Source organism: Bactrocera neohumeralis, chromosome 4, assembly GCF_024586455.1.
Source record: "Bactrocera neohumeralis isolate Rockhampton chromosome 4, APGP_CSIRO_Bneo_wtdbg2-racon-allhic-juicebox.fasta_v2, whole genome shotgun sequence".
Taxonomy (NCBI): domain Eukaryota; kingdom Metazoa; phylum Arthropoda; class Insecta; order Diptera; family Tephritidae; genus Bactrocera; species Bactrocera neohumeralis.
The window spans coordinates 32,115,394-32,128,505 of NC_065921.1; the positions used below are offsets into that span (position 1 = coordinate 32,115,394).

Consider the following 13,112-nt stretch of genomic DNA (forward strand, 5'->3'; position numbering starts at 1 on the left):
TAAGTGTGCTCTCCCCAATCCACAAAAAGAGAGACCCCACAATCTGCGCTAACTACTGTGCCTAAGCCTCCTCACCATCGTACGAGTATACGTATAAGGTTCTATCGAGTGTAATGTTTGAAAGATTAAAGCTCACCATCAACAAACTGATTGGGTGTTATCAGTGTGGCTTTAGGCCTGGAAAATCAATAACCGACCAGATATTCACCATGCGCCAAATGTTGGAAAAGACCCGTGTAAAGAGGATCAACACACACCACCTCTTTGTCGATTTTAAAGCTGCTTTTGACAGCACCAAAAGGAGCTGTCTTTATGCCGCGATGTCTGAATTTGGTATCCCCGCAAAACTAATACGGCTGTCTAAACTGACATCGAGCGATACCAAAAGCTCAGTCAGAATCGGGAAGCACCTCTACGAACCGTTTGATGCCAAACGAGATTTCAAACAAGGTGACTCACTATCGTGCGACTTCTTCAATCGGCTGCTGGAGAAAATAATTCTTGCTGCAGAACTAAATAGAAAAAGTACCATCTTCTATACGAGTGTACAGCTGTTGGCGTACGCCGATGATATCGATATCATTGGACTCAACAATCGCGCCGTTAGTTCTGCTTTCTCCAGAATGGATAAAGAAGCACTTGTCGGCTAGGCTCCCACGTCGTAGATAACTTCGTCTAGGAAAGACCAGGTGGAGAAGGACCTGGCTTCACTTGGAATCTCCAATTGGCGCCAAATTGCAAAAAGAAGAAACGACTGGCGCGCTGTTGTTAACCCGGCTATAACCACGTAAGTGGTGTCTACCCCAGTAAAGACGAAGAATAATGAAACTTGGAACATATTCTATATGTATGTATATGTTCCGTAGCAATCAAGTGAGGCTGAGATTGCAAATGGGTGTAAGTGCCATAACAGGTTAGGGTAGTTTGGTTAGCTCATAAGCCGCACATAGACCAGTTTTGGTCCTTTGAGATGCCAGATGGAGTGTCGTTACGTAGTTCGTGAAGAGTAGTCATCCTTCAGAATGCTAGCGTTTGACGCGAATTTCAATAAGTTATGCGGCCTCGCTATCGATCCCTCTTACAGTGTCCCATATCATAAGACACCCAAATATTTGAAGCGTTGCCTTATACGAGACAAGATATGCACCATTATTTCACTGGTGTTTTGCTTTTGACATTCCCTGCATTCTTCTCGATCTGTCAGCTCCTGTTTGCAGGCAAAGCAGTGGCAAAGTGTAGCCGTAAATTAACATAAACAATTCAAATTTGGCACAACGAATCACGAACAAATTATTTAACTCTCCTTAGGATATTGTGAAAATAGGATAACCTTGTCCACTCCTCAAATAACGGTTTTCTTAAAAGTGTGATAAATCAATAACTAAATGCATCAGAGACATAAAGACTTTATAGGAGCCGGTATCAAATCTGGCCGTTGGGCGTGTCACCACCCCCCTTTTAGGTGATTTTCGAACATCCGGCTGACTTTACTCCATATGATTGATGATTGGCTGCAGAGTGGCTCAAAGCCGAGCCGAGCGCAAAGCTGATAAATCAGCTTCAAAACTGTGCGCGTACATTTTCCTACGAAATCGTGCAGGCACTGCAGAGTGGAAGTTGACCGCCCCGACGCGCCTATTTCATATTTCATTTGTATATTGGTATGGTGATCTCATATTTTGCTTACAATGAATTACCATGAATATGGTAGAGCAATATTTAGAATAGCCGCTATTAATATTTTCAAGGCCCAATTTATAGCGGGAATTTCCTAATCTATTGGGAAGTATTAAATACCTTTATTTTTTACGCCCAAAGCGTCAATTCTTCATTTTTCGTCGTCTTCTCGCCTACAAAAAACCGGTTTGGGTGAAGAAACATATAATTTATCTGCGGAATTCAAATTAACAAGCAAATATGTACCAGAATAATAGCAAAATGCGCGGATTTCGGCTTTGAATCTCGCATCCACTCAACGGTACGTAAAATCGAAATTAACTTTTCGCTCGGCTCGGTTTTGAAAGAAAAAAAAAAATTTCTTGGATTGCCCATCACAGTCACCAGACGCCAATCCAATAGAGTTTGTTTGGACTTTAATAGAAGCCAAAATTTCAAGAAAGCATTTAATGGCAACAAATTATTGCATTCGATTACTCCAATATATCTGGCAATCGCTTTCTGTGTATTTAGTTACAAGTTGTGATCAAAGGTGTCAGGATATAATTGAATGGCATATATAATTTAATTGCAGCTATAACAAAAAAGTCTATTTACTGTAACATTCGGTCAGATCAGTCCACTATATCACATATCTACCATACAACCGATTGTTCGGATTTTTTGTTTTCCGGTATCCATTAATTAAAAAGCTAAAAGCACGTAATACAGTTTTCTAAAATATACTTAACAAAGACAGCGAAAATTAAGAAAATCAGACAACTATAACATTTATTTATTTGTTGCCGAAATATTTATATATTTAATATGCAAAGTATTTAAAAATAATCGCACATACATATGTACGTGTGTATATTTATTAATATAAGTATATATTTGTATATAATAAGGTTCGCACATTATGTAAACCAGAAGTGCCATTTCTTCCTCAAACTTAAAGGATTTCTATAAAAAAATATGTGTATAATATATTTATAAGTTTTCTTGAAGAACTTACTTTTTTGACTGGAATTCCAGCCTATTTTGACTTTTGATTCACGGTTTTTCGCCTTTAACCAATCCAACATAGGCGTATAATAAGCAAGCAAAGCGTCCCCACTTAGACTTGAATTGGTGCCTAAAACTCTCACCAGAGTGTCATGCCAAGGCTTTGAAGAACCCAAAGACATCATTGATCTGAGAAGTGGTAATAACCCATTTTAAAGATCTCAATAACTTTAGCTTGAATTTGTTCGTTTTTACTTTAGAGAATTGCCGATTTCCATATTACCGTAAAAGTCGCAGTTATGTAGGTATCCCTTATGATGAGTCGCTTCACAAAACGAGCGGTAAAAATGGTAGCCAAGAACTTCAGATACGAACTTTCTGTATAAAAGTAAAACATATGTATGTATTTGTACTTATAAGTGCGCGCATGCAAAATTTCAGGATATGTGACCTGGTCTACGAAAAGGGGGCTAACGTGCGAAAACTAGTTTTCTGGGAAAAGCTGTTAAAAATAATCGTCAGTTTCTCGTTATCTCATTAAATGTTCTCCTTTTTTTGACAGGCCCCCTTTTCGTAGACCAGGTCACATATGTTAAAACTTCGATACGTACTTGGTCTGATGGTTTTCCTCCATATCCAAATAAAAATTATAGGGGAAATCAATAGCACTTTCCGGACGATCTGAGGGGGGTTCCACCCCAGCGTATTTTACCATAAGTTCCCAGTAATGTTTGTTAATTCTCTCGATTTCCACTGTACCATTCAACAGATCAGTCATTACCTTGGTGTGGACGAAGTACAGTGGTATGTTGAGCATTGTATGAATACCCTAAGACAAATAAGAAATGTGTGAAGGAATATACATTAGCAACATACTAATTGTTACCATTCTAAACAATCGATTCATTAAAATTTGATCCGAAAATTCGAAATTCTTAGAAAGTCCAATGGCTTGTAAATGTTTTGGTGTAGATGCTGACAAAATTACGGCTTCCCCTACTGGATATTCTAAATCATAAGAATTGAAGAAGTACGATGGAAGATTTTGCTTTTCTTTGGCGTAATGCAACCGTCCGAGATAGCCATGAGCTTGCAAAAACTTTCTAAACTCCACCTTCTTACAATATTTCATGTATACATGCGGTGTGAGATCGAAAATATCGGCTCTACAATCTCCATTTTCAGCACTCTCGTCTTGCTCCTTCAACTGCTTCTCATAGAATTCCTTGTCTAATCCATCGAGCCCGAGAGATTGATAGAAATTTTCTGCTGCATCTATCATGTCCTTTGCATCATAATGCGCCACAAAACTGTCATATGGCGGCAGGTTTGCCTTGGGAAAATATGGTTCGATAACGCTATTGGCCTGCCAAGCCTGTTCTCGAACTTGTTGGAACAAATGATCTGGAATAGGACCTCTAGGGTTAACAACACTTCCACCATACTTCTCATGGAGTTCCTTTCTAATGAATGCGTGAAGTTCTTTATAAGCGGGCTTAATGTCTTCCATCACTCGTTCCATTTCCCGCAAAAAATCTTTATTATTGTAGCAGCGAAACCAAAATTCAAGTACCGGTATGTCTACAAAAAATATTATTTAAAAGTGAGTATGATATATATAGTACACTTACATACATACTCGTATGTACCATATACTTGTATCATTTAAAAAGAGTTCAAAAATATTCTACGCCGTTTCTAATACATTTTATGCACTTGAAATGGGAAAGAACATATTACCTAGAATCTTAGCAGCCTTTTGAAAGGCTTCAATAATGGTGTAGAAATTAACTGAAGACCAAACCAAATTTTTCTCGCGCCAAGTCTCCCAATAGTATTTCAGTTCATCAGAATCATTGCTGCGCTGAAATATTTTCTGTATATCCGGATAGTACGCTAGCGAGCTATCGTCTTGATCTGGCATATACGCGCCACCCAAATAAGGTTCGATGTCTTTATCTGTTGAAAGTTCTTTAAGAGCAGCGAAGTTTATCAGCACCGATGAAAAGTAATCTTCTCCCAAGACAAATAGCTCGCCAACTCTTCGAAGATTCCGCAAGGCCGTTTTCACTTGCATATCATGGATATTCTCCAAATCATAATCACTAGCCTCTTCGGAAATTGTAACCAGTTCTGCAGCTACTCTTTTGACAGTGGTCAGTTTCGAAAATATTGTATCAAAGTCTTCGTCATCTGTGGATGAATATGTTTCCTCTGCAATCTTATTATAAAGCTTATAATAACGAGTACTGGCATCGGAAATGAATTTACTCGCATCCGATTGCTTAGTTGCTGCAGCGTTGACATCCTAAAAATTTTAAAAATTTATTCATATTCATATCACTGATACGAACTTAAACTACAGACGGCGCGTGTACTTACGTTGATCCAAGCGATGACTGAAAATATCACAACGCCAAATAAAGGCCGACGCATTTTGCGTGCTTCCGATAGTTAAACAGAATAAGAATAATGTCAATCACTGCGCTCGGAAACGTACTGCGTGTTCACATTTCAACGCTATTCATTATATTCGACCTAAATGTAGATTCAATCAAAATAAGATGAGCTTTATTGAAACCACCTTATCTATAAGCATGATGATGTTTGTTTGTTATTAAACAAATACAAAAATTTTTATGTGGATGTGCAGATCTGTTAAAAAGCTCATATTAATCTAATATACATAAGTATGCAATATATAAGCATCGCTTCCTAACTTAAGAAGTGGAAATACCATTTAAATTTCCTATTATACCTCGTACATTGAAGGGCTGAACACAATGAGCGCGACAGACTGCAAGCGACATCTGTCAAATATTAAAATACACAAGTTCTTAGGGACACAGTTATTGAGGCAGCTGCACAACTACATAACTGTATCCATAAGAACGTTGTGTTCAGCACTTGAGTGTGCCTATTTTTTACTCTTCTGCAACATCTTTTTCTCAGCTAAAAGTTGCTTATATCACTTAAAACTAATCGAGGTTAATACTATTACTGTGTTATATACTTGTACATATTATATATGTACATAAATGTTATTTATAAATGATTTGTCTGAAGAAAAGAGTTCAATTCCGGGTGACTGTCTATCCGTCTGTCCGTCTGTGCAAGCTGTAACTTCAGCAAAACTTGAGATACCTTAGTGAAACACGTTTCTTGGCATCGTAAGACGGTTGATATTGCAGGTAACGTAATCAGACCACTGCCACGCCCACAAAACGTCATTAAGCGAAAAGCTATAAAGTGCTATAACTAAGCACCAAATTAAGATAAAAGACTGTAATTTGGCACAGGGGATTGCAGTAACAAGGGCACCTATGAGCTAACAATTTTGAAAAAATGGGAGTGGCCCGCCCTCTAACTGGGTTAAGGTAAATATCTCCTAAGCCACTGAAGCTACAACTACCAAGCTCAGGATAAGTCTCTTAAACATACCTACTGGCATTGTAAAAATGGTTGAAAACGGAAGATAACCCTGTCCACTCCCCATATAATGGTACTGTAAAAAAGAGTGCGATAAATCATTAGCTACATACATCAGAGACATAAAATTGTACATCAGTGATGATTCGAGAAGGCTTTTTGGAGCATGTGTCTAATTGCATGATGATTATGGCATCACCCACATTTAAGTGAAAATCTATATATCGGGACCTACTCGACCAATCTCAACCAAATTCAGTGTATAACATTTTTATAATATCGCTATGTTACAGTGCAAATTTTTTTAATGTGGGTGGGTTTTCTCTGTCACGGTGTATTGAATGCCGGATTGATGCATTTCAAAACTCAATGCAATGCAGAGTATGGGCTTTTTTTTCGGAAAAGCAGTCAATATTGGCAACAAAATTGTACTCTTTGGCGCAGATTGCACTGCTGATTTTATACTGGCTGATACGCATGACAGTCATAACTTTGAAGAAGTAGATAATTTCGTCTATCTTGGAACCAGCGTAAACATCACCAACAATGTCAGATAATTTCGTCTATCTGGAAATCCAACGCAGGATTGCTCTTGCCAACAGGTGCTACTTCGGACTGAGTAGGCAATTGAGAAGCAAAGTCCTCTCTCGACAAACAAAAACCAAACTAACAATAAGTCACTCATAATTCCCGTCCTGCTATATGGTGCAGATGCCTAGACGATGACAACACCTAATGAGTCGACGTTGCGAGTTTTCGAGAGAAAAGTTCTGCGAAAGATTTATGGTTCTTTGCGCTTTGGCCACGGCGAATATCGCATTCGATGGAACGATGAGCTGTATGAGATATATGACGACATTGACATAGTTCAGAGAAGACAGCTGGCTGGGTCATGTTGTCCGAATGGACGAAAACACTCCAACTCTGAGAGTATTCGACGCAGTACCCGCCGGGGGAAGCAGAGGAAGAGGAAGACCTCCACTCCGTTAGAAGGACCAAGTGGAGAAGGACCTGACTTTGCTTGGAATATAAAATTGGCGCCACGTAGCGAAAAGAAGAAACGACTGGCACGCTGTTGTTAACTCGGCTATAATCGCGTAAACGGTGTCTACGCCAGTAAAGAAGAAGAAGAAGAGGTCGAAGGTTGTCCAGAACGAGGCATGTTTTCAAAATTTGAGACAAATTCTTTGTTAGATATGTATTTGTATCCGTTGTAAAAATCGCAACGCACTACTGAGATGCACCGACTGAAGCAGCTGCTGTAGACAAACTGGATTACAGATCGCGCTCATATTTGGCATAGTAATTAAAGATCGTTCTACCCACTTATCAAAATACATTTCTTTGAAATATCATTTACCTGCAGAATTTAATTACAACTTCCGGATGCTTTTCTGTCACAATGTATACATCTATAAAATATGTTAACAGTATAATTCATATGCAAAATTATTCTTTATTTAGTGTACTGATATAATGTATATAAAAAATTGTAGGATTATTATTTCCAATAAAGATGCATTCATATGCTAGAATATGTTTGTAAGTTTCTCGCAATTTGCCATTGTGTAGCTGAATTAAGTGTTACGAAGTACAACACGGTTTTCGTGGCGAACAACAACGTCGACAATGCTCATATTTGGTGTCAAGAAATTGACCAGACGGTCCGCCCCAGCGCGTGACAGGCGGTCAAAAGGATATCCCATAGGTCGCCGATCCGGATAGAGACGATCTCGCACACCACAATAGGAGGCTGCGTCGCTGCATGTGCCCACCAATTGTTGCTCGATCTATAAATTGTGTTCGAAGTTACCAAAGTACATAAATATGGTTTACAAAAATACGATTTTCTTTACCCTATCTTGATCGTAGTTGGACACCATTACAAACAGCTCACAGCGTAGACCTTCGGGCAAACCTTTCGGAATAAGCATGTGATTGGGCCATCCACAGCCACAGAAGTTGAATTCTAGTTCCTCTGCACTACCTGCTGCTGGGCGACTTACATCTAAATTGCGGAATGTGCGCTCGAAGGGAATGGTGACGCTGGACTCAGTCGATCGGCGACGAATGGTGTTTTGGCCAGGATTTACTGTAGATTAATAAGTATTCAAGTTAATTTCAATTTAACAGAAGCTTATTACTTACAGGTTACAATGAATTTATCTAATTCAATCATGAGTAAACGTTGATCCTTGAAGAGCATTCCTTGTCCGCGTTCATCTACTTTCGGTCCCAGAAAGATACGTACTGTACCAAATCGCTGTGCACCGCTATTGTTGTTGACGTTAATGGTGTAGGTGAATGGTGTATGTTGAAGATGAGTGAAACGGGCAAATACATTACCACGTGGCACAAAGTCCATTCCTCGGGACAAATCGATGTCAGATTGTTGCCAAAATGTTTGAAGTACATTTGGTCGACCGCCTTCGGGACTCACCTGTACACCCGTAACAGAAATACCATCATAGCCGAGTTCATTTAGGGTGTATGGAGAAAGGCGAGTCTTGTGTTCTTGGAAAATGTCATCGATGTACGCGTGCCATCTGTAAAACACAGGATCACGCATAGCAGTGGCAGAATCTCCCATTACACCAAAGGATTCCAAATGACGATGATCGGGATCGTGGGAATAGGAAATAAACACATGCCCCATATTATGGAAATCACCATACAAACTACGATTGGGTGATACAATAGATGACTCCATCATGTTGCCCAAAACATCAATTCCGCGCACTTCGTCCAATGGCACACGATTGCCACTTTCCTGAAATTAATAAAATTGTCAACACGGATACTTTGAGTGCACTTGCAATATAGTTTATGAGTACTTACATCAGTGGCAAAACCTTGGGATATAGCTTCAAAAATACGATCCCTCCAGCGCTCCAAATCACTTACATCTAAATTAATTTGATCCAACTCTCGGTTTAGGTCCGACAACCTTGTGTCTTCGAATCGTGGTGGCCAAGCGCGACTAGAAACCAAAGAATCCATCTTTGGGAAGTAACCCTCTGCGATTGGTTCTCGTAAATTGTTAAAGCGCACTACTCGTGCGAGATTATTACTGAAACGCTCTAAATTGTAGCGGGCCACTACTTGTTGATGCATGTAGTAGAAGAGCTCACCGCGACGATCCTTATTCACAATAGCTCGATCACCAGCTTCAAAAGGGTATATCAAATGCCAATGCCAATGATGGAGATTAATTCCAAGGTCTTCCCGGAAATACCATAATCGATGTTCGGGCTCTAGATCGGAAGCGGTATAATCCCGCGGAATGGTAATTGGCATACGCGATCCCTCGGGAACTACGGTAGCTTCTTCACGTACTTGTCGAAAAACTTGGGAGTCTACAAATTTGTCGGGAAAATTTTGTGCAAAGGATGGTAAATCAAGTCCTTTGGTGTCCGGTCGATGAAGTAGCGCCACAGATAGTGCATAATTGAACAAATACGGATTCACCCGATCTCGGGCATATACAGCTACACTCTGAAGATCATCAACAGAGCGCAATCCCATGAAAATGTCAATTAAACGACCGGCAATACGTCGATGAGCCGGAATAAAAAGCGAAAATTGTGCATCTCTTGGCAGCGACATTGGTAGACGAAGATCTGGGACAGCTATGTCTCTAACTGGAATACGTTGTTCAGCCTTTTCACCAAAACGGCTCTGCACCTCATTACCGATGGGACGGTAACGATCGGTGAGAAACTTGTCGGGAACATCGAAAACGGCAGCCTTTCCCTTCTCCATAAAAATGGGTTCATTGGGACGATCGAAGAGCAATAAAAGATTCTTTTTATCGGCCATTTTTAACGATGTCTGTAAGTAACCTTCTGCTCTACAAACAATTATTGACCGAAATCGGAGATCTGACGAATATGCGCAATGTACAACTGTAGTTCCAGCGCGAAACTGATGAATTCCAAAATGAATGTCAGCCTTTTATACAAATTCACATATCAGAGAGTGGCAATTTACAAGTAAGAAATTATTATCTTGTCTTGGTGGTTACATTTTATTGTGGTTTCTAAAATACCTTTAGAACATATGAGTGCCGATAATATCGTCTACACAGTACACATTTGTAAATGTGGTTAAAAATGGGAAAAACTTCAACTGGTGCACAGCCAATAAAATATATTATTTTATCAAATGTAGCGATATGTAGGAACCAAGTATTTAATGGAGTACGCATTAAGTCACACACAGTAAACCGATTTGCAGTTGAATGATGTCAATAAATTTATTTTTCCACTAATAATATATTTGACCTATATATAACAATATATACATACGTATTTAAATGTACATCTTTCAGATCTATTTAATATTAATTTGTGTTTGAGCTACTTAGAACTTACACAAAAAGTAAATATGTAAATATATGTACATTTTCCCTTTTATATTAATATTTTGATTTCACCTGTGTGCATAATTATTTTTGATTAATTTCCATCATTAATAAATTTAATTCCTTCTTCTATGGATATTTTTCTACACGTACATGCAAGTATTTTAGTACAACAAGACAAAAAAGTAGTTTATGCATTTTTGTGCATTTCCCTAAACATGCTCTATATAATATTCTAACAAACTCTATTCTACTCCCGCATACATGTGTATGTTGGTACTTGTATGTAAATATTTATGCATAACATATTGTGTAAATGGATAAAATCAATAACTTCAAAAAGCTTCATAGGTCTCTTATTTGTTATATTCGTATATTGCAAAAACTTAAAATATACGCTACAATTTAAAGCTAGAAAATGTACATCGTTTGTTTTTTTTTTTATTAAATGCACTATAAAGTATGTACCGGCTTCATTTGAGCATAGAAGTTTGTATAAAAAGTTCTGATATGTATAGTTTAAGCTCTTTAGAACAGACAGGAAGGTGTATTAACAAATTAACATAAAATTGTTATATGTATAGTATATCAAATATTTATATATGTATGTATGTATGCAAGTACCAGTAAGTGTGAAATAATATATATTCACTATAAAGTTGTATATTAAGGGATCGTCTCAGTGTGGAATTTTCGAGAAATCGGTTTTTGTTGTTGCATTAACGGATTATACACTGTAATAAAATATAATAATGTAATAAAATAAATAAATTCCCTCAAATTTTGAAATCGAAATTCATATTATTACGGTCATTACAGTGTTTCTTGTAGAAAGTGTATAGAGGGGGGAACATAGCGACTGCAATCTTTAAGCGCGTTTTTCACAGAATGGTGTTTTTCAAAACGGTTTCCTCTCTCAATAGAAGAGTTTTAAAGATATCTAGTTCTAATTTGGAGAGAACATTTTTAACGTCATTCGCCAAATTCGATACTTTTTGTTCAAACCGTCGCCATTTTGTCAAATTTCAACAAAACAAAAAAGCTTCCATAGCGCGATAGCGGCTTTTCTACAGATTAATAATCTTTTTGAAATTTTTGTTTTAGACCAAAATTGCGGCCGCAATCGTGGACATCGTACAGAACCTTTCTTTTTACGTGTCATTTCAACAATTTAGTCAATATTATACACCCAAAAAATAAACATAGAAAAATCATTTCGTATTCGTCATGAATGCATTTATTTACAACAAACAAGAAAAAACGTTAACTTCGGCTGCACCGAAGCTAATACACCCTTCACAGGTGCATTTCTTTTAGTAACTATGTGTTCAGTTTGTATGGTAGCTATATGCTATAGTTAACCGATCTGAACAATTTCCTCGGAGATTACATTGTTCCCTTAGAAAATAATATATACCAAATTTGGTGAAGATACATTGTCAAATGTGAAAGTTTTCCATACAAGAACTTGATTCTGATCGTTCAGTTTATATGGCATGCTATAGTGGTCCGATATCGGGCGTTTCGACAAATGAGCAGCTTCTTGAAGAGAAAATGACGTTTGCATAATTCCAAAAGGATATCTTAAAAACTGAGGGATTAGTTCGTATATATACAGACGGACGGACGGACATGGTTCAATCGACTCAGCTCAACATACTGATCATTTATATATATAATTTATAGGGTCTCCGACGCTTCTTTCTGGGTGTTACAAACATCGTGACAAACTTAATATACCCTTTCAGGGTATAAAAATTGGATCGATTAGCTTATTTCAACACTATAAAAAAAACACGAAAATCAGTGATATTTCGGAGGGTATATGTGTATCATAATTATATGCTCAATTATACATTTTTAAAATTTTTGTTTGCCACTCTATGTGTTTGTACGCTCAATATTCCAAAATACTGCTTTTTTTGAATGGAAGTACTTAAGACTTTAGTAAACCCGAATGACTGATTTTAGGATCCAAAAAAGTCCGAAAATAAGCGAACTTACTACTTTCATCAACAATTAGTTCATTATCAATAGAAAAAACATCTCGTTTTAATTCACAAAATCTAAATAAACATACTTAATAGAGTAATGCTGCATCACAAAGCAGAGCCTCAAGTGACTCGGAAACATGCCTGTAAGTGTAATTTATTTAAATAACAATTGTTTTCAATTGTACATACATTCTTCATATATTTTAGCTGGTTTTAACTAGTATGAGACAGACATATTCCTGCTAAAAGTCTGGCAAATTCCATTTTATTTTTCATATTTTTCATTCCAATTTCCAAAATTATAGTCGGATGGCTTGTTAAGTTTGTGGTTCATACCAGTTGTTTACGGAGTCAACTAAAGATTATTGTGGTATACAGACATACATATATAAATATTGTGCTTATATATTTTTTTCACGTAAATGTAGTAGCCCTATATACATACATATAATAGTATATAACTTTTGATTTAAAATATAAGGATACAGAGAAAATACTGCGTTTGCGAAAGTAGCATTATACATAGGTAAATCAGTTGTATGTATATGTAAATAGGCTGATAACAATTTTAATATTTTATTTTAATTCCGTTTATGTATGGTCCTTTCATATTTTGTTGTCCTTTGTAAATCTTTGGCATACAGGTAACATTTTACTTTAAA

General features: G+C 37.4%; 2 protein-coding genes and 1 long non-coding RNA gene across 3 annotated transcripts; 1 reads left to right on the forward strand and 2 right to left on the reverse strand.

Annotated features, from left to right (window-relative positions):
- Positions 1 to 2,494: 2,494 nt before the first annotated feature.
- On the reverse strand, positions 2,495 to 5,186 carry LOC126756556 (angiotensin-converting enzyme). The gene is made up of 7 exons (XM_050469710.1): positions 5,047 to 5,186; positions 4,405 to 4,972; positions 3,551 to 4,245; positions 3,276 to 3,493; positions 2,920 to 3,042; positions 2,675 to 2,853; positions 2,495 to 2,622 (listed from the first exon to the last, which is right to left on the reverse strand). The coding sequence occupies exons 1-7, from the start codon at positions 5,098 to 5,100 to the stop codon at positions 2,612 to 2,614; spliced, it is 1,848 nt and encodes a 615-aa protein (XP_050325667.1). The 5' UTR covers positions 5,101 to 5,186; the 3' UTR covers positions 2,495 to 2,611.
- Positions 5,187 to 7,529: 2,343 nt separating this feature from the next.
- Positions 7,530 to 10,020, reverse strand: LOC126756551 (phenoloxidase 2). Its single transcript, XM_050469695.1, has 4 exons — positions 8,932 to 10,020; positions 8,242 to 8,863; positions 7,950 to 8,185; positions 7,530 to 7,883 (listed from the first exon to the last, which is right to left on the reverse strand). Exons 1-4 carry the CDS (start codon positions 9,910 to 9,912, stop codon positions 7,671 to 7,673), a joined length of 2,052 nt encoding a protein of 683 aa, XP_050325652.1. The 5' UTR covers positions 9,913 to 10,020; the 3' UTR covers positions 7,530 to 7,670.
- On the forward strand, positions 10,005 to 10,464 carry LOC126756618 (uncharacterized). Its single transcript, XR_007666618.1, has 2 exons — positions 10,005 to 10,085; positions 10,148 to 10,464. It is a non-coding gene; the product is annotated as an uncharacterized LOC126756618 (long non-coding RNA).
- The last annotated feature ends 2,648 nt before the right edge of the window (positions 10,465 to 13,112 follow it).

Excerpts from the sequence above, each read along its gene's own strand:
- LOC126756556 (XM_050469710.1), bottom strand. The coding sequence starts at position 5,100 with ATGCGTCGGCCTTTATTTGGCGTTGTGATATTTTCAGTCATCGCTTGG. Across the intron at positions 4,246-4,404 it reads AAAGGCTGCTAAGATTCTAG|ACATACCGGTACTTGAATTT; the intron begins GTAATATGTTCT and ends TATTTTTTGTAG. Across the intron at positions 2,854-2,919 it reads GAAATCGGCAATTCTCTAAA|ATCAATGATGTCTTTGGGTT; the intron begins GTAAAAACGAAC and ends ACCACTTCTCAG.
- LOC126756551 (XM_050469695.1), bottom strand. The coding sequence starts at position 9,912 with ATGGCCGATAAAAAGAATCTTTTATTGCTCTTCGATCGTCCCAATGAA. Across the intron at positions 8,864-8,931 it reads CCCAAGGTTTTGCCACTGAT|GAAAGTGGCAATCGTGTGCC; the intron begins GTAAGTACTCAT and ends TATTAATTTCAG. Across the intron at positions 8,186-8,241 it reads AGATAAATTCATTGTAACCT|TAAATCCTGGCCAAAACACC; the intron begins GTAAGTAATAAG and ends ATTAATCTACAG.